This window comes from Pelobates fuscus, chromosome 3 (genome assembly GCF_036172605.1).
Source record: "Pelobates fuscus isolate aPelFus1 chromosome 3, aPelFus1.pri, whole genome shotgun sequence".
Lineage (NCBI taxonomy): Eukaryota > Metazoa > Chordata > Amphibia > Anura > Pelobatidae > Pelobates > Pelobates fuscus.
Genome location: NC_086319.1, coordinates 54,135,321 through 54,156,065, shown reverse-complemented (window position 1 = coordinate 54,156,065; position 20,745 = coordinate 54,135,321). Strand labels below are relative to the sequence as shown.

The 20,745-nt window shown below is 41.1% G+C and overlaps 1 protein-coding gene across 2 annotated transcripts in view; it reads right to left on the bottom strand.

Moving 5' to 3' along the window:
• Positions 1-20,745, bottom strand: part of MSRB3 (methionine sulfoxide reductase B3) — a 124,812-nt gene that overhangs the window by 71,650 nt on the left and 32,417 nt on the right. The window contains exon 2 of one of the 2 annotated variants that reach the window (XM_063445137.1): positions 8,813-8,940. The exons of the other annotated variant lie outside the window; for it this stretch is intronic. Within the exon in view, the coding sequence (XP_063301207.1) occupies positions 8,813-8,888 (76 nt within the window). The 5' untranslated portion in view covers positions 8,889-8,940. The remainder of the gene's footprint in view (positions 1-8,812; positions 8,941-20,745) is intronic. 2 annotated transcript variants of the gene reach the window in all.

Here is a 20,745-nt window from a genome sequence, read left to right as displayed (position 1 = left end):
TGGCTGGAATGTGTCTGCTGACTGTGAGGTACAGGGTCAAAGATTACTAAATGATAAAGAATAGGGGGCGGACCGAACATCGCATGTGTTCGCCCGCGGCGGCGAACACGAACATGCTATGTTCGCCAGGAACTATTCGCCAGCGAACCGTTCGGGACATCACTACTCAGGACCCCCAAATCCTTGCGCAATCTGTGAATGAATATGGCTTTTTGAGAGCAGATCCTACAGGCAGGACTGTATCTGGATTAACTTTACTACTTCACCAGTGCTTATCAGGTGTAGATGTAGTACATTAATAAACTGTCCTGTTTGTGGTGGTTTTCTAATGTCTCTTTATTCTTCAGATGAAGAATAAAGTGAACATTTGGAGTGTGAACATTAGTCTTAAATAGTTTTCAAGCTGGTGACTTGTCACCTCAGAATAACCATTTTGACTCTCCCAAAATATTCTGTATATATTTGTCTATAGAATTGATCTTGAAGCTATTTATTTATTTAACCATTCTTATGTAACCCTCTTTTTTTAATAAAGAGATAGAAAAACTGCATATAGTTGAGGACAAATGCAGTTTTGAGACTTGCAGCATAAGAAAAAAATGATAATCCATGATTTCTTTCCACAGGTGTCCCGATAGAAAGTCTCTCTCTTAAAAATGTCTGTACTTAATTTTTTATATATACGGGTAATGGAACAATAAAGCTATGATTTTTATTGCCACAATCGAGTCTGGATTTTTGTCCTTGAGTACAGGGCCTGGCTTTGTTGCAGTTTTAGTGTGTAGAAAGACTGTATCTGAGGATTTTCATAGGACACAGCATTTCACATTGTATATGAATAACTAGGGAAAAATGTAACAGAATGAGAGCAACTGAGTACTCTGAACGGAAATACGTACCCCAAAAATTAGATTGTCTCCACCACAAAGATAAATTTGTTTGCAGTAGTATTTTGTGTTTTAAAATTGTGGTCTTTGTGAAGTGTAGGAATCATGGTTGCTGGTTGGAATAAGAAGTACCTTTTTTGAGAAATGTGGCTATATATTCGTCTCCTAAATGGAACTACAAGTGGGCATTCACAAAGTAATGATGCCTCCTCAATATCATTGGTACTGGTTGGGCAGACTGAGATCGTATGTAGAATATGTGGAGCTCTACGCCACCAAGTAAAGAGTTTTACTTATCAAATTTATTGTTCCATCTGAAAGAAGAAACAAAGTTGTTTCAAGCTCTGTGAGGTTTTTTGAGTATGGAATTATTCCATATACAGTTTTGAACCTCCAGATACTTGCTATGTGAAACCCAGGTTGCCTGATAAATGCTGGTACGTTCTCCAGATAAAAACTCAGGCTTTTAGGGGTTCTAACATCAAATCAGTTCTAGAATTAGAACACAGTTCCATAAGGTAACCAAAAAGAACTGTTTCCTATATGCACTTTACTTTGCTATTGTATAGAAACATGTTTTAATTCTGTAATAAGTTTTATTTGTGCAGCCCCACCCCCACCACCATTGGTTGCTGTCTGGAGAAGTTTTCTTGAGATCAGCTAGGCAATCAATTGCAGTTTGAAATCTGTACTATTTCAGCAGGTTTTGCACATCCCTAGTCTCCATTAAAGGACCACTTTAGTGCCAGGAAAACAAACTTGTTTTCCTGGCACTATAGGGTCTTTAGGTCCCCCCCACTCTGAGGGTCCCACTCCTGCTGGGCTGAAGGGGTTAAAACACCTACCTTTCTCCAGTGCCGGGCTCCCTTGGCGCTGGGGAACTCTCCTCCTCCTGCCAACATAAGCGTCGATTGCACAAGAGCCTTGCGCGTATTCAAGCTGACCATAGGAAAGCATTTCTCAATGCTTTCCTGTGGACGTCCAGCGTCTTCGCGCGGAAGCGTCACTAGCGGCTGTCAGTGAGACAGTCCCTAGAGGCTGGATTAACCCCATTGTAAACATAGCAGTTTCTCTGAAACTGCTATGTTTACAACTGCAGGTTTAACACTAGAGGGACCTGGCACTCAGACCACTTCATTGAGCTGAAGTAGTCTGGGTGCCTATAGTGGTCCTTTAAGAAGGTATTTCAGGGGCCTCCCATTGAGTTGTCATTCGGATAGCAGAGCCAGATGCCCATCACTGGAGAAATACCATAGACCTCTTTATTTAAGGGCCATCATTGGCTCATTACACCAGGAGATTGAGATACAGTGCCCACAGAAGAAATGAGCAATTTTGGGAGTATCAGAGAGGGCGCAGCAGCAGCAGCTCCTGTCCACTTACAAATGTAAGTGTAGAATATTATCTTTTTCTCTCCTCCAATAACTTCAGTGTCTGTCTGGTGCCTGATTAAAGCAGCACTCTCACTGTCTGGGGACTTTGCATAAATTGCAAAGACCCTCGATGGTGACATCTGCTATTGGAGGCCCAGTAACTGGGGAGCGGAGGGCAGACTTCTACTTATATGAACTTGTCCCTTGCAGGTGCCGCCATATTTTCTCCCTGGGAAGCCCAGAGACAACAAAAGAAGGGAGGGAAAATGTCAGGCAGTCCTGACAACACTGTGCTACCTGTCAATGGTGTATGCTCAGCTGCCCAGTGCCCACCATATGTTTTAATCTGCTTATTGACTCTGTGACCTGAAACACTAGTGGCTAATTGAAATGTTGTGAAGCTCCACACTACATAACTATGACTGTGACTCGAGGACCACTGCAGATTAAACGTATTGACAGTCTCAAAGGTAATAAGGAGCCTATCAGTATCCTGCTGCTTCAGTCCTGTGCCCACTCTGTGCTGAAAGCCAATAGTGAGTAAAGAATATCAATACATGTGTAATACCAAAAATATTTACTAGAAAACTAAAGTTGTCATGGCAGGATCACTATTGAAGATGATATTATAAAAGGAAGAGCTAAAGACTCAGTGATGGCTAGGGAGCTAGAGTTAGATTTAGAAAGCTAGAGCATTATGCAGAGACATTGTACTGTGTGGGTATCCCTGTATTGCAGCTGTGTGTAATCCATTACACTGCCCCTGGGGTAGTTATCTCCTACCTCTGCACAGCTCCGTGACTTGTATCTCTGTATTTTATTCAGCTCTGACTATGGTATGGTTATCTCTGTAATCTACACAGCTCTTTGTATTGTATGGGTATCATTGTATTATGCTTAGCTCTGTGTGTTGTATGAGTATCTCTGTATTGTAATTAGCCTAACTATTTGTTTATTTATTTATAAAATATTTTACCAGGAAGGATACATTGAGATTTCTCTCGTATTTTATTTATATATTATAAGTAGCTCTCATCGTGGTATGGGTATCTCTGTATTGAATGGCAACTAACATGAGTGGTTGAGTAGATGAGGTCAAGCGGACAGATGCCACAGGTCAGAACATGTTGCCTACAGAGTTAAAGGGCCAGGTCAAATTTTGGGGGAGGAGTCTGGTATCCCACCATCTTAAAACCTCCCCATCAACCGCTGATATCGACTAATTTTTAATTCAGGTTTAATATCTATGTCAGCAATATATGAAGGATAGCTCAGGCCACTTATAGCAGAACCGTAAATTTTCATAAATTTGGCGCCACAGCCAAATAATACCATAACCACTACATGGCAGGTGGTTATTATGGTGCTTACATTTTACCTTAAAACACATGAATATATCACATTGTTCCTTTTACTTATGTACTTTATGATAATGTAGCTAATGTAGTTAAACATTGTTTAGCAATACATTTAAACAGACCTTTAAGAGAACACTGTAATTATGTTTAAAGTTAGTTGTGTTCCTTACTGTGTTTAGATACATAACTTGGACTTTGTTTAAAACAAAAAATTTACCTTTACAAGATTTCACTCTCGATTGACTTCCCAGACTACAATCTGTGCAACCAGCTCCAGAAAAATCAATCAAGAGTGAAATCTTGTAAAGATATAGTTGGCTGTGACACCATTTTTTGGTTCTGGGCCAAACCATTTGCAAGTGGTTAGGCCAAAATTGGGGGTCCCACAGGCACCCACAGCCTGGACCAAAGCTACACTTACACATTAGCAATAACAATGTCACCCATATTTGGACAGCATTGCTAGGCTGAGTGTCCCGGCTGTTACTTTGATATCACCAATATCAGGTTTGGGTCATCTAACATGCTACCATATTAAGAAGGAGTAATCTGTGGGTTGGCCATTACTTCTGCGGTTTTGGGTCCCTACTGCAACCAGGCTTCATTACAGTAACTCCCAGCAGAAGTAGATCTTAGAAATACGCATTGCACACCAGTAAGTGATGTGCAAACTAAATACCACTCACACACTATAGAAATCATATGGTGATCTTTACGACTTAGCTTGTGTAATCCTGTGAAACCGTTCAGATCTCTAAGCATGCACATTTAAGCCATAACAGCATGCATCCATGGTCACACAGGCAAGCAAAGTGTTGCACACAGAAAATATCTGACTGACCTCATTATTGCCAATGAATTATCTGTTCAATCATACTCCCAGTGTGCCACTACTTTAAATCTTAATAACAACCAAAACTGACAATGTGGGACGGGTCGCTTGGGTTTCCGGAAGCATTTCCAGATGTCCGGACAGAGAGGTAAAACAACCTTTTTTTTTTTTTTCGGGTGTAAAACTCTCGACCTGCGTAACCATTTCACAACTCAAAAGTTGCAATATGCATAATGCTGTAAATCGGTGTCTTCAAGTAAAAACATCCTTCCTAGTGGAACATAAATTAATTGTTTGTTTTAAATATGTCCAGCTTGCTTATTTTATTACAACTCCAAATAGTTTTTATACCAAATACCTCTAAAAGGGTATGACAGACTGGGCATGACTGAGCTTGGTACACACAGGGGCGCTCTTACAAAGGTGGGTATAGTAGTGAGAATATTCACTCCTGCAAAACTGTGAAAACAAGTTAACTTTGTTATCTAGTCAAAACAACGTTTGTTAAATTGTTTTACAATATGCTAAAATATAAAAAAGATCTTGGGACAGAAGGAGTTTGACCTAAACATACTCTTCTGGTTGAGCTGCATTATGTACATGGTTACATCACGGGTAGGATCTTTGATTTGACACAAGGACACATGTACTGATTTAGGACAAAACAAAAACACAATGTCCTCACCTTCTACAGCTTCAGTTTGAACAGCACACGAGTAATGCCAGACATCGTAATTTTACAATGTATATAGTAGTAAGTGTGCGAATGAATAAATGTGTATATTTTTTTATACACACATCAAATGACTAGTTAAAATAAATAGATACGGTGGAGGAATCGGCACTATGTTCAACCCTTTATGCTCTGTATTGCATAGATTATTCCGGGCCACTCAAACCTTTTAATCTAGGAATATCGGGACAGTAGAAAATTGTTGACTCCTTTCTTTGCTTAGTACCATATAAAGTAACAGATAAGTCAACTACAATAACTACCAATGACTGTCTGTATAGTTCTAACAATCTGGGATGCAAATGTTAAATAATCAGGGCATTCCAGCGATAGAGTTTTAGGAACCTGAATGTGATGACAATATGGAATGTTATGGCTCCTTTGGGGGCTAAATTAAAAAAGGAAATGGTTCAAAATCCATGTGTATTAAATAGAACATGGATTGGCATCTGTCTTCCTACAAATCATTACTTATTAATGCAAACTTTCAAATTAGTATCTTCTTTCTTGATAGCATTCTCTCATGCAAAACACAAAACAGTGATGCAGGCAACAAAAACACGCTGAAGACGAGAGCCCCTAACAAAATAGAAAAATTCAGCATAGCAAATCGGTTAATTGTTCTTTAAAAACCTGGGTGGTCTGCTGCAGCAAACATACCTAAAAGTATGAGTTCTAATAATGAGAAATATTGGTCCAAATAAGAGGAAATAAAGGATTTTACAGAACATTTCAGAGGTGGGGTATTTTTTTTAAAAGAATATTGATCTTAAAAAGGTTTGTTTTATTTTGGTATGGCTTTTTTTAATGAATCTTAACTGGGATCTTTACAAACACATTTTCCCATAAGCGCCATCTTTTCTTTACATTGCTGAAGGAATTATTTGTTAGCGTTTGCTATCTGGAACGCATTAAAGATCTGTTTAGCTACTTTCATTGTTCAAATGCTGGAAAAGATCTGTGATATATCAGGAAATAGTCTATTTGTGAGCAAAACTTTGAATGCATGAAAGATTAACTCTAAAGATATAGAGTCAGTGTTACATGCAGAGCACTGCTAAAAACAAAATGGGGATCTATCGCCATCTAGTGGAGGGAAATAAACACTACACTAAGAAAGTAGATTGTCAGAATTTGACACCAAAAGTTCTGTATGATGCATTGTGTTTTAAAGGAAATGTGTTGTTCAGCATTTGCTTTTCATAGTCATAACGCTACATTGAGTTCTCTCCAATGTAAGTGTTCTTTTCACTTAATTACAAATCACCAACATATTCTTAAATGGATAATTTGAGCACCGTAATAACTACAATTATTGTAGTAGCACAAATAGGCTTTTTGTATAGTCCTCTGTTCTTGTCAATGCCCTCTTTCTACACCCACTGTCTATTATTGTCACCCAAATCTAGACATTTACACATTATCTCAGGAGCAACAAAGGTTTCAGCCTTGGGGTGCCATGAGAGTTAAGCGTTTTGTCAATTATCTTGAAAATGCTTATGCAAAAAATAATTATTATTTTTTTATTTATTTGAGGGACAGCCCCACAAAACTGACTACACCATAACTACTACAATGAGCGTTAACTTTGATTTGTCTTGTAAAATGATTTGAATGACATACTTTGCAAAGAGCAAAGTATGAGGACATTGCTATTCTGTGTTAAAAAAAATGCAATATCTAACAGTCATAGTGCCAAGACATCTACCATAACAACCATATCCTGCTTTATTCTTTCATACTAGTCTGCTACTCACCCTTATCGGAACATTGTGCTTCAGGTGTTCCGTTCCTAGTTAGCTTACTAACTCTCAAAATCTACTGTCTCAACTACTGGTTAATTTCTCCCTGCCAAATGAGAATATTCACTAATACAGACTTAGTTTGCACCACCCATTGTGGCTGGTGAAATATAAATAATAAAAATAATAATGATATATGACTCAGTGACAATAAAATAATAATGATACAAAGATGGCAACATCCAATACCCACAGACAAGAGGTACCAAATGCGCTGTTGATAGCTAACTCGCGAATCATTTTTCCCAAAACAAGTAAAATGTTATCTCCATTACTGTAGTTTGAATAGAACAAGGAAATAAAAAAAAATATACACAAAGTAAAACTGTTAACTTCAACATAAAACCAATTATTATCCACTCACTTGTTTAGCATAAAAACAAGTGATAAATGAGCAGTATTACACTATGCTGGATTTTCTTCACACTTATTCTCTTCACAGTGGGGTTCTCACATTGATTGTTGAATGGAAATTTCTCCTCTGAAATCTATGGACAATTTGATATTCAATAATCAGACTGAACTCTTGGTCTGCTAAGAGAATCCAGTCTGATATATTGTTCCATTTCCTTTGTTCTACTGAAATTGCAGTAATAGAGATAAAAGCGTATTCAAACTAAATATTTATCTGTTTTGGGAAAAGTAAATTGGGAGGCAAGAGAATTTAAGTGTCAATTTATTTCAGGTTTTATAGGATGGCAATATCCTTTACTATGTCTCCCAGATCCTCTCCTTCTGCAAATAAATTGTAAATCAATTTTGACTTGAGCGATTTGTTTTTCTCTTTTATTTGTGGAGAGGGAAAGGGGGGGGGGGCATGGGAAGGGGTATAATAGACTCAGAGTGATCAAAGGTGTCCACCAAAATGTGTATAGGGAGTGTCACTGTTAGGGACTTTTTAAAAGTGAAAGCATATTCCAGAGGAGAGAACATGACATCACTTGCCCAATGCTGACTTCCATCTTTTTTTTTAAACATGACTGCTAAACTGATTTAACTAAACTGATTTTAAAAAATGTCATGTGACATTAGAATGTATTTTAAAAGCCAAAAAGTCAGCTATTCGAGTCTTACACACTTCATTTAAAAAGGGAAAAATATTAAATGAAATACACAAGGAAATGTCTGCTAATTGGCCAATTCCTCATGATTCCACAACAAAGTGCACTCTCTTCCCTACATATTGCAGTTAAATTACCTTGAAAATCAATGAAGGTTGCATGCTAATCATGGCAGACTACTGCCTGGTTTATGCAGCAGAGATGAAAAGCTTTTACTTGACTCTGCAGCATATTTTAATCTATTTAACTTAATGTTAACACTATATTCATGTTTATCCAACACACTAAATGCTCACAAAATATCACAGTTCTTCTCCACGGCCACAAGGTGTATCTACTTGGTTCAAGAAACTCCAAAGCATATTTACTTTATCAGAATATACTGCCAAACCTTAAGAGATCTTGGCAATGAATTAACCTAGTAAAGCTAAATATTAGCTGTTTATGAGAAAATAAGTGATGGCCAAAAACAGACAAAACATTTGTCAGTGTGGTCCAAACAGAAAAATGCATGATTTGGTTCTTCTTCACTAGTGTAAAAAAGCCGCTTATTGTTCCATGGCATATACCAATCATTTGTCTGTATGATTAATACACGTGCCAGTGCAAATTTTAGTACAATTTTCTAATAAGTGAATTTGTAGCGTATTATATAACAAGGACTTAACAACTCATAGGTCTTAAGGATTTGTTGTTTCCTGCAGCAGAATTCTAGAACATTAAGGGCTCTCGAGAGGCATGACACAACAAGCAGCACCCAGTCAACCTGAGGGAAGTCCACAGGCTCGTAGGGCCACTGGCTGGCTCTTTGTCACCAAATGGAGCAGGTTGAATGCAGACATCACTGTGATATTCTCACCAACAAAACGAAGGGGACAGGGACAGGGACAAGAGCTGAGTAGGGAAACAAAAAAAGAAAGATTAACAATGTCAGCATCACAAACGATACATACATTACAGAACACATCTACGACCTCTTCTGCATGCACTGTACAGGTGAAATAGACATTATGGGATGTCGAAACATCAATTCTTGGAAAAGCCTCCACTAACAGAGCAGTCACCATGGAAACCTATGGAATGTTATTGTCGACTGGTCCACATTTAGAACTTCGGCACAGAATTGCTCTTTAAACATAAGCCTCTTTGAGTTCTCTTGATTTCTCTAGGGTTGAAAGATGCATCGTTTTGCCTACTTGCAATCTTTTGATATTTGAAAAGATAGAAAACCGTGTTCCGGTGTTCACTGCGTACTTATGTACTCTAAATCATTTCTAACTACATTTAAACAATGTTTCTGTCCAACATTTCTCTGGTACTGACATTTTTACCATTTGCATACAAATCTGAACATTCATCACTGTAACGGACCGTTTCAGCATAAAAGGGGAAAAATCGGTTTAGGCGATAATCCCCTTTTCCAAACAGGCACAGCTACTGCAGAACATCAAAACTCACGAACTGGATATAGGTGAATAAGGTAGCACTCCAGCTGGAACCTCACAAATAGCTGCTAGCAGATGAATAGGAAAAGCAGACATCAGCTTACACTCCTTAGCAATCAATCTCCAACAGCATACAGTGAATCCCCCCAAGAACGAGACAAGGCTCCGTGTTGAGGGTCAAGCAGTGGTCTGTTTATTCAGGGCTACCTGTCCCTGTATTTATGCAGGTCTCCCACCTGGTGGACACTCCCCTAGGGGACCAGATGGAAGACTGAAACAGCAGACAGACATGTATCATTTTCGTACACACAGCCACAATACTTTCCCACAATGCATCCTGGTTTCCTCCTCCCTGCCCTGGAGATAATTAATGAAGTAATTCAATTATCTCCTAAGACAAAGGCCAGACTCCATTATGCACATGGTGACACAGAAACAGACTATCACTTTAAAATACATACAGACACATTTTATACATAAAACACAGACATGTAACATATCCCCAGATAGCTCAGGTCTGGGTGCACATTATTAGGTGAATGGCACCCAGACCACACAAATACATTTTAATTGCCATGGAGCCAAAGTCTTTAATTATACGAACAGGCTCCATGGCAGGCTATCTGGGTTACTACAGTTCACATAAAACATAAAATACCGAATTCCCTGCATTCACAAAATCCATACGAATTAGAACCAGGGGCTGGAGATTCAGCGGTGCCTGCACGTAAAAGTGTCCGATTTTGGTGCATGAAAGCCGGGCAGAAAAGTGTTGGCTGCCCGGGGAGCTCCAGAACAGCGCCACCTAGCGGCCGCTAAGTGTAACAGCGGCCACACAGTTAACAGGCAATTAAACGCAGCTTCAGGGAGGTAAATTGGCAGCACACTCCAGCTTCTGGGTGGCCAATTAACAACGCCGGCCGGCTTCCCACGGCTCTGGGGAGGTTGGTGAACGGCTGTTTGTTCGGTAGATGAAATCTACCGAACTGCTGTGCAGAAAGGGAGAAATAAATCCTTCTGCACAGTAAAATTAACCCTTTAGCTGCCGGTCCATAATCCAAAGGCAGCAGGCGGGCAACCAGGCTCCTCCAATACAATGTGGCGAGATTGGTTTCGTCACATCTCTCCCCCTTTCCAAAAAGACTAACAGGGTACCTGACCTCCTGCCGGTCAGTGCCCTTGTTAGTCCAGCAGCCCACCCACAAAGCAGAAAAAACAGTACAGCCCACCCACAATAAATGGTTACTACACCTGGGTAGAGGAGAATCTTGTCCATGTCCAGGTGCCTCACCACAGCTGTGTGGGGGACCGGTAGGCTGCCTTGGTGGGTTGCTGAGTGGGCAGAGACCAGCGGTACTCTGTCCTGGTGCCAGTACTACCACCGGAGTAGTCTGGTTGGAGCCTGGTTGCTGGAGACGGACTGTCTCCCCCTTAGTTGCATAGCTCTGCTGCTGAGTGGGGAGACCGGTTGTCTCCCCCTTGGATACACAGCTCTGTCGTGGGGGGGTAGGACCGACCATCCCTACCCCCTGTGTGGTAAGTGCAGAGACCACGGTCCCATCTGCACTGGTGGGGGGTTTACAGTCTCCCCCTGGTACATTAAGCTGCCGCTGGGGAGAGGGGGTAACAAGTTCCTCTCCCGATAGAACACTCTGCACATTAATGATCCGCCGCTGGGGAGAGGTGGTAACAAGCTCCTCTCCCATACATACTTTCAGTCTTTGCGGAGGGAGACCGACTGTCTCTCCTCCCAATACAGAGTCCTGCTGCTGGGGAAAGGAGACTGGGCTCTCTGTTCCCTGCTGGATACTCTGCCGCTGGGGACTGGAGACTGGGCTCCCAATTCCCGGCACATCACACTGCCGCTGGAGAATGGAGACTGGGCTCCCAAGTCCCGGCACATCACACTGCCGCTGGGGAATGGAGACTGGGCTCCCAATTCCCAAAAAAACACGCTGCCGCTGGGGAGGGAGGACACTGCTCTCCTCTCCCTGTATTTCCCACTGCCTTCCTGGCATACCACTCTGCTGCTGGGGGGCAGGAACAACTACCTCTGCCCCCTGTAACTCAGCCTGCCGCTGGGGAGGGAGGACACTGCTCTCCTCTCCCTGTACTTCACACTGCCTTCCTGGCATATCACTCTGCTGCTGGGGGGCAGGAACAACAACCTCTGCCCCCTGTAACTCAGCCTGCCGCTGGGGAGGGAGGAGGCTGCTCTCCTCTCCCTGCACTTCACACTGCCTTCCTGGCATATCACTCTGCTGCTGGGGGGCAGGAACAACTACCTCTGCCCCCTGTAACTCAGCCTGCCGCTGGGGAGGGAGGACGCTGCTCTCCTCTCCCTGCACTTCACACTGCCGCTGGGGAATGGAGACTGGGCTCCCAATTCCCTGCCGGACCGGTGGAGAGACCTCGGTCCCATCTCCACTGGCCACCTGGGGTTCTTCCCAGTAAAACGGTACAATATCTTCCCAGCTGAAGGGGTCTGGATCTGGGTCTGCGCTTCCCTGCTGAGCCTTCTCACTGGAGTGGAACAGATTTTGGTAGCCCTGTTCCAGCTCCATCTCTCGGGTTACTAGGTGGACCAGGTCTTGCTCTATCTCCTGAGTGTCGTCCCAGTCATACCTGCTCTCCCTCCACTCAAAGAGATCACTGAACCGGGCTTGTGTGGTGCTCCCAAATTCAGGCTCTGAGAAAGACTCCCATAACAAGCCAGGACCATCCAACTCCTCTCCCTCTGGCTTGTCATGCTCGGCTGTCCAGGGCAGGTATTGTGAAACATACCACCAAAGCGCCTGGTAGGCATCCTCCAGCCACATCTCCTGCCATACTAGGTGTTCCAATTCTCTCACCCATTCCTCCAGGGGCTGCTCTCCCAGGAAGGGCATCCGCAGGGCTACTCGCTTCTGCAACCGCTGCTCTTCCTTGGGGAATCTCCCGTCCTGCTGGTATTCCACAATACCCAGTGCCTGGTACCAGATGCCTTTGCGTACTGCATCTCGGTCATCCATGTCACCCTCCTCGAACTCTACTGCTGGTTCCATGCTGGTGCTGTCAAGTTGTAAAATCCAGAGCAAAGGTGTCTCCTGTAGCTGTCCTTCGGGCTGTAGGAACGATCCCGCCGCTTGCCACCAATTGTAACGGACCGTTTCAGCATAAAAGGGGAAAAATCGGTTTAGGCGATAATCCCCTTTTCCAAACAGGCACAGCTACTGCAGAACATCAAAACTCACGAACTGGATATAGGTGAATAAGGTAGCACTCCAGCTGGAACCTCACAAATAGCTGCTAGCAGATGAATAGGAAAAGCAGACATCAGCTTACACTCCTTAGCAATCAATCTCCAACAGCATACAGTGAATCCCCCCAAGAACGAGACAAGGCTCCGTGTTGAGGGTCAAGCAGTGGTCTGTTTATTCAGGGCTACCTGTCCCTGTATTTATGCAGGTCTCCCACCTGGTGGACACTCCCCTAGGGGACCAGATGGAAGACTGAAACAGCAGACAGACATGTATCATTTTCGTACACACAGCCACAATACTTTCCCACAATGCATCCTGGTTTCCTCCTCCCTGCCCTGGAGATAATTAATGAAGTAATTCAATTATCTCCTAAGACAAAGGCCAGACTCCATTATGCACATGGTGACACAGAAACAGACTATCACTTTAAAATACATACAGACACATTTTATACATAAAACACAGACATGTAACATATCCCCAGATAGCTCAGGTCTGGGTGCACATTATTAGGTGAATGGCACCCAGACCACACAAATACATTTTAATTGCCATGGAGCCAAAGTCTTTAATTATACGAACAGGCTCCATGGCAGGCTATCTGGGTTACTACAGTTCACATAAAACATAAAATACCGAATTCCCTGCATTCACAAAATCCATACGAATTAGAACCAGGGGCTGGAGATTCAGCGGTGCCTGCACGTAAAAGTGTCCGATTTTGGTGCATGAAAGCCGGGCAGAAAAGTGTTGGCTGCCCGGGGAGCTCCAGAACAGCGCCACCTAGCGGCCGCTAAGTGTAACAGCGGCCACACAGTTAACAGGCAATTAAACGCAGCTTCAGGGAGGTAAATTGGCAGCACACTCCAGCTTCTGGGTGGCCAATTAACAACGCCGGCCGGCTTCCCACGGCTCTGGGGAGGTTGGTGAACGGCTGTTTGTTCGGTAGATGAAATCTACCGAACTGCTGTGCAGAAAGGGAGAAATAAATCCTTCTGCACAGTAAAATTAACCCTTTAGCTGCCGGTCCATAATCCAAAGGCAGCAGGCGGGCAACCAGGCTCCTCCAATACAATGTGGCGAGATTGGTTTCGTCACAATCACTTTTAATAATTTGTTTTTAAATAATCTTTTCTAGCAGTATGAATTTCCAACAGAGTTGCCACATTCAGGAGGCAGACAGTTAGGAAGTAGGACGAATGGGCACAGAAATCATGGTTAGGATAAAATGAATTGGAATGGGGATATCTTGTTGGGGAGATTGTGGAAAGAGTGATGCAAATGATATACTGGCGTGACGTCCAAGGTGTGGACAGTGGCATTAATAAAGCAGTTAATGGACACAGTGAGATGGTATAGGAGGGATAAGGCGATGTAGTCACGAATGGCATATGATAACATGGGGTGAAATATGAAATATAAAATATGTGATCAGGATCTTGGGGTTTAATATGAAATGATGATGGGAATTTCAGGTGAAATACATACTTCTCAAATATCCTGGATCCAGTGACCTGCCCGAAAGTCTTGTGGGGATATTTATGGGATGATAATAGTAAACAGTTGAGAATTGCCCACTATTTCAATTCTCTCAGATCTTAGAGATCGTTATCATGTAAGTGAAATGTATTCCATATAAATAAAATCACAATTTGTTATAAAAATAGATACAATTTATTGTGACAAATCAAATAATAATATGTAACATGCGTGATAATAATCAATGAATATTTAGTATAACATGGAATGCAATACAATGGCAATACACATTCCAATGGTTAACACAGCAATTGTCAAGACAAGATTTATGATGGGCTTCACAGAGAAAGAAAGTCTTTCGCACAGCACAGCGAAAGGCCATAAAACTTTGGCTAGCAGTTAACTGAATAACTGAGTAACCCTTTCAATGCTGGTTAGATCTTTCTGGACATCTAAGATCTATTCTCATGTAATTTTAAATAACATAACATTTAAACCAGCTCATTAGTCATTTTCTGGAACCATCCAATAAGAGAAATCTACCAAATTCTATAAGCTGAATTTTAACTTGCCTAAAAAGATATCTTATCTTATATTAGAGCAAATCAATACACCTGGATAAATACCACGATATGCTAACATGTGATAAAATCACACTAATATATAATTACTCTTAATTCCACCTGCAGAATGGAATGTTTATAACTATATATTTTTTTAGTTAACTAAGATTTCTAAATATTGAAATCTGATCGTGATTTATCCAGTCATATATCATGCTATTAGAAATGTTTTAATTAATTTATATTAATTAAATGAAACCAGCATATTTACCAGTTAAAGAGATGTTCCCATCAGATGTTCTCAGGTAGCTAAGTGTCAAGGAATGTTTGTCATGGGTCTCTTTCTCGCTCTGACTCACTTGCTTCTTTCTGACTCCTTGTCTTTCTCCTGCTTCTTGCTTACTCCTTTGCTTCTCCTCTTAGCCTGTGATCCTCATTTTTAAAGGGCCAGACTTTCTGTTCGTCATTACTTGATAAGCCAATAGGAAATCGAAGGTGGGGTCACCCTGCATACAGCAATTTAGGTATTTAACAGTTAACTTCAGTTAACTTTTCCTGATGATGATTTTGGCGTAATTTGGCTTATCTATATGGCTGCCATAATTTTAAGTTTACTTGTCAGTTCAAAGAGTTTCTTTGGATTTTCACCAGACAGTGTGTCTCCAATTCCTGCTGTATTTTCTAAAATGACAGTTATAAACTCAGTCTCACCTTTTCACTTACAATGGGAATCTTGTAAAATTTAGAAAGTAAAATGAATAACTAAGTCTTATCTGGTCACTGGTGTCTGGCTTTCTTGTGTGAAGCTAACATTAAGAAGAGTATTCCATCTCCCTTCTCTGTTAGACTCATTTGGTTTGTTTATACAAAGCATTCCTTGGTTCAGGCAAGTGTTTAGTTACAGAAAGGCAATTATGTGTCTCTTTGTTAGCTTGAAATCCAAAATGGAGTCTGCTCTGTTCAAAGTGATTCAGGCAATATACACTTTTAACTTCTATCATAGGACAAAATGTCTGCCGATATAAATATCCTGACAGTCTGGGTTCTGTCCTACCGCCCCAGGTAAGTTCCCTGGTACCACGCATAATAAACTAAAAGCCTGACTTAACTCATGGTATCGAGCCCATGCTCCTGTGGGGCTGTGAGGCTGTCAGCCTGACGTACATGTCCATTTTACGGGAGGTCCTAACATTTTATGAGCAGCCCTGTCTACTTTACGAGAGGGTTTATTTCTTTCCAGTGCTGGCCTGTACTTTGTTGAGGTCCCTTCTGGCCCACTTCCTCCCAGCCTCCCGTGTATTCATCCCATTATTGGGAGGTATGGAAATATATGGCATTTATGAACATGGTGTAAAATAGGAAATGGTAAATGAGATTATGGGGTGAAATTTTATTATTAACACAAGTCCTGAAGTTCTACCAGATTTTGACTTTACTCCCCATGGAAAAATATCACCAGATACCCATGATTATAAATATGAAATAAAAAGTAAATTACATTCTAACAGCTACTAGATGATTGCATTAGACTAAAATCCCATGATTCATAGCCAGCCTCGGATGTGTAATTTTAGGACCAGCTGGGAGACAGGGTTGCTCCCACCAGGCTAGCTCTACAGCAAACTTGTTTTGTTTAATACATTCATACATATGGTGAAGAATTTTCCTAGAGCAGAAATATAAGAGGTGGATTGAGTCCTAAATAACAAGAAAGGTATAAGAAGTAACTGCAGAAAAGCACACTGGAAAAAAATGTTAGGCCTGTTTAGCACTTAAGGTTCATGGACAAACTCTTTGAAACGAGGAAAAAAAAAACCCATCAAATTCAGCTATAAAATGAAGGAAGAAACCAGATGGCAAAAGATTTCGGAGCGTTATTTATTTATTTTTGTTCTCCGTCTCGTCAAACAATCTGGTGAAATGATCATTGAATGAAAAAGACGTGACGAGATACTGCGCACCAAAGAAATGTGTAATCTTGCTCTGAATAAGTTTATCATGCCTACTAATATTTACTACGAAATCATTATAAAAAACACACTAGTCATAAAATAAATTAGATATTGACAGATTTTATCCCAGACCTCTTCTGTTTGTTAAGGTATTCAACATTGAGGGGAAACACCACTTATTTAATTTAATATATTAAAGGGACACTATAGGACACCTGACAACTTCATCTCATTGAAGCTGTCTGGGTGCAGTGTCCCTGTCCCCTTAACTGTGCAATGTAAAACATTGCCATTTTAGAGAAACTGCAATGCTTACATTGCAGGGTTAAGACTGCCTCTAGTGGATGTTTGCCAAACAGCCACTAGAGGCGCTTCTTTGTTTCACTGATTCACATGACGTTTAACTCCCTAAAACTATGCTGGGTGTCCTGACGCTTTGCATTAGGACATCCAGCATCCTGAAAATCCCCATAGGAAAGCAATTATTTAATGTTTTCCTATAGAGAATGCCTGATGTGTGCGAAGCACTCGCCGTACATGCACATTACGTCCTCCCTCACTGTGACATCCCTGGAGGAGAAGGGCCCACTGCTGAGGGACCTCGGCCCTGGAATCAGTATGTGAAAGAAATGGTTATTAACGCTTTCAAAACTGGTGTCAGGGAGGCAATGGGACACTGTAGTATTACAAGTACATTTTTGTATTTCTATCACTATAGTGTCCCTTTAATAAAAAAAAAAAACAGAAACAAAATGAAAAATAATGGTAAATAGATGTACCTCATCATTAGCAATTTCGCTACTAAATCCTGCTTTGTATCCTTTTAATAAAGGGGAATTAGGGCACAGCCGGAACATGCATTTCTCAGTAGTGGTGCTGCCAGTTTATAGAAACGGCATGTTATGATTGCAGGGTTACAACAATATTTCCATAGAAAAGCAAAGAATGTGTAAAGGTATATTACTGAAAGGGTGAAACCTTTAGTAGATAATCTACTAAGTATCAAATCCAACACTATACATCAAAAATAAAGATGCAAGCCAGTGCCATTGCTAATATAAATTTAGTTTTATTTACAAATCACTAAGGCAATAACACATATACCACTCATATAAAAGGACAAAACAAAGAGTGATCAGGCTAGAAAACATTAAAGGGACACTCCAGGCACCCAGACCACTTCTGCTCATTGGAGTGGTCTGGGTGCCAACTCCCACTACCCTTAACCCTGCAAGTGTAATTATTGCAGTTTTTTATAAACTACAATAATTACCTTGCAGGGTTAAGTCCTCCCCTAGTGGCTGTCTACCAGACAGCCACTAGAGGTCACTTCCTGCATCATAGCACAGGTTTTCTGTGCTAGAGCGTCGCTGGACGTCCTCACGCTGTGTGATGACCTCCAGCGTCGCTCTATTCCCCATAGGGAAGCATTGAAATTCATTTTTAATGCTTTCCTATGGGGTGCGCCAATGCGCATGCACGGCATTGCCGCGCATGCGCATTAGGTCTCCTCGGCCAGTGGGCGGGATCAGTCTCGCCCACCGGCCGACGGAGGAAGAAGGTGGAGCGGCGGGGGAGGAGCAGGCAGCGACGTGGGACATGTCGCTGTCTCAGGTAAGTGACTGAAGGGGTTTTCACCCCTTCAGCAACTGGGGATTGGGGGGTGAGAGGGAGAGGGACCCTTCCGTGGCCAGGAAAACGGATTGTTTTTATGGCACTGGAGTTTCCCTTTAAATACATACAAGTATATACTAAATAGCCTACCAGAGCGAGACACAAGTCGCAAAAAAAAACAACAACAATGTTTCGGCATGCTCAAGTGCCTTTCGCAAGGAAAGATATCTGCACACTGTCGAATTGCTAAATGTATTATTGCAGGGTTAAACACATCTCTAGTGACTGTCTGTCAGAAAGCCATCAGAGGCCCTTCCTCTACAATGAATGAATAAAACTCAGTCACGTGAGGTTGTAGCACTTGGGAAAGCATTGAATTTAATGCGCTCCAATGAGAAACATTTACGTGCGCATGCAGCACATGCGCATCACTTTCCGATGTTCCTATCGCGAGATGGATTCAAAGGAGGCGCATTTGCTGGCAGCGCTGTGGGAGTCTCAGCCCTGGAGAAAAGGTAAATAAATGCTTATATTTCCATTTTTAAGGAGAGCGGGGTAAACCTAAAACAACACTACAGACAGGGCACTATAGCAGTAGGAAATGGAATACAGTTTTTTTTTTATTCCTAATGCTATAGTTTTCATTTAAATATTTCCATATGTAGGCTAGATTTTTTTTCCCCTAGCAAACGAGGCAGGCTAGATGGCTACATTCAGCAGGTTCATGAAAGAGAAGTAAAATGAAAATCTTCATTCCTTTGAGAAGTTAACCTGATCTGCCCGCAAGGCACACTGTAACCTGCAAATGATATGTAAAGACTATTGTTTTCACGGGGTGTACAAGAAATTTCAGTGTTTTGGCTACAGAAGAAAAGAAAAAGAGTGTTCGAACATTTGAGGTTACATTCAAGAAAATGTTTCATTTCACCAGAGCTTTTTTATTTTCTTTTAACGGGGGGTAGGTGCATTTTTCCAGAACATATTACTGAGCAATAAATAAGATCTAAGGGCTAAGCTCTGCAAACAGCACAAGACGTAATTCCCAGTTTTCCTTTTCCTAGTGACCTTTTTGGTACAAAATTAAGTGTGTAGTGAGAATGTAATTAAGTAACAAAACTGCCGTCTTATTGTACTCCTGCTGCTGATCATAAAACGTCTTCCTATCCTGTTTCATGAATGGCTGAACCAGGCATTCTGTGCGCCTACCTAAATCAGCCATCTGGCTTGTGTCTAAGCCTTGCATGCCAGGCGGCTACAATGCAACAGAAGGAGAAGTTGTATGTGATGTCACTCCGAGGACCAAGCAAACTACAAAGGCATAATCCACCATTATGGACTGAGTAGCCCAGCAGCATCCAACACACTATCACTATCGCTTGGTGAGAAGTGACACTTCTTTAATGTCATAAGAGTGTACCATCTAGTGGACATCTGGTAGTAAAACATCCATACAACGCTGTGTAAATAGCAACTCACAATTTGGGTTTGTTTAAAGAAAAATAAAATTATACTAATAAATGTAATCGTTAAACTCTATTTTGGAATATGAAAGAAATAATTGGCAAATATTAAACCAATACATAGAAAGAAAATTTCAAACTTGCCTACTTTATAAACTAATCTAGTTTGTCACATTGTGATCATGGATTTTTAATATGATATCCTGTCAATATATTTTATACATTTTGACTTGCTCAAATTCTGATGTAAAGGCTTACTATCAGGTTATTCAAGTGGCTTCTAGTTTGTACGTGTCCAGTATAATGCTTTACAGACTCACTTTAGTTTTCTAATTATTTAACTACTTCCAATTTAAGTATCTTTAATGTAAGTATCTTTTAATTCACAAATTCTTCACAATTTTTAGCTGTTTGTATACACCTTTCTCGAAATATACCTATGGAGTTTGTGAATAGAGAGTGTGAGAGCGTTATGCTCTATAAAAATTTATCATTTTTTTCTGTTCATTCACTCATCATCAATGAGTGGTTTCTAATGATGCTTGGTATATTATCCTATGCTATAGTGTCAAATAAGTATCCATTTAAGAATGTAACCTATTGTAGAGTACCATTATCTTTTTTGCCGTCCTTAATTGTTTCAAACTGCTTCCCCTTTATTTTATCTTATCCAATAATAGGATTTTAAAAGGTTAATATGGGTAACAATGACCGTGATTGCCATCTATGTGAATGACTGTAATTACCATCATGATTACTAACAGCTACATCCATATCTTTCAAACAGCTGTTCAAGAAGACGCCGACACACACACAGATACACACACCCAGGGCAATTTCTTTAGATTCTCCTGAAAAATGGCTCTCATTTTAAGCCGCCATCTTGGATTATGGAACACGACCAAAGCCCTCTGCAGCAGTGAGCTTCCTGTTCATTGCTACAA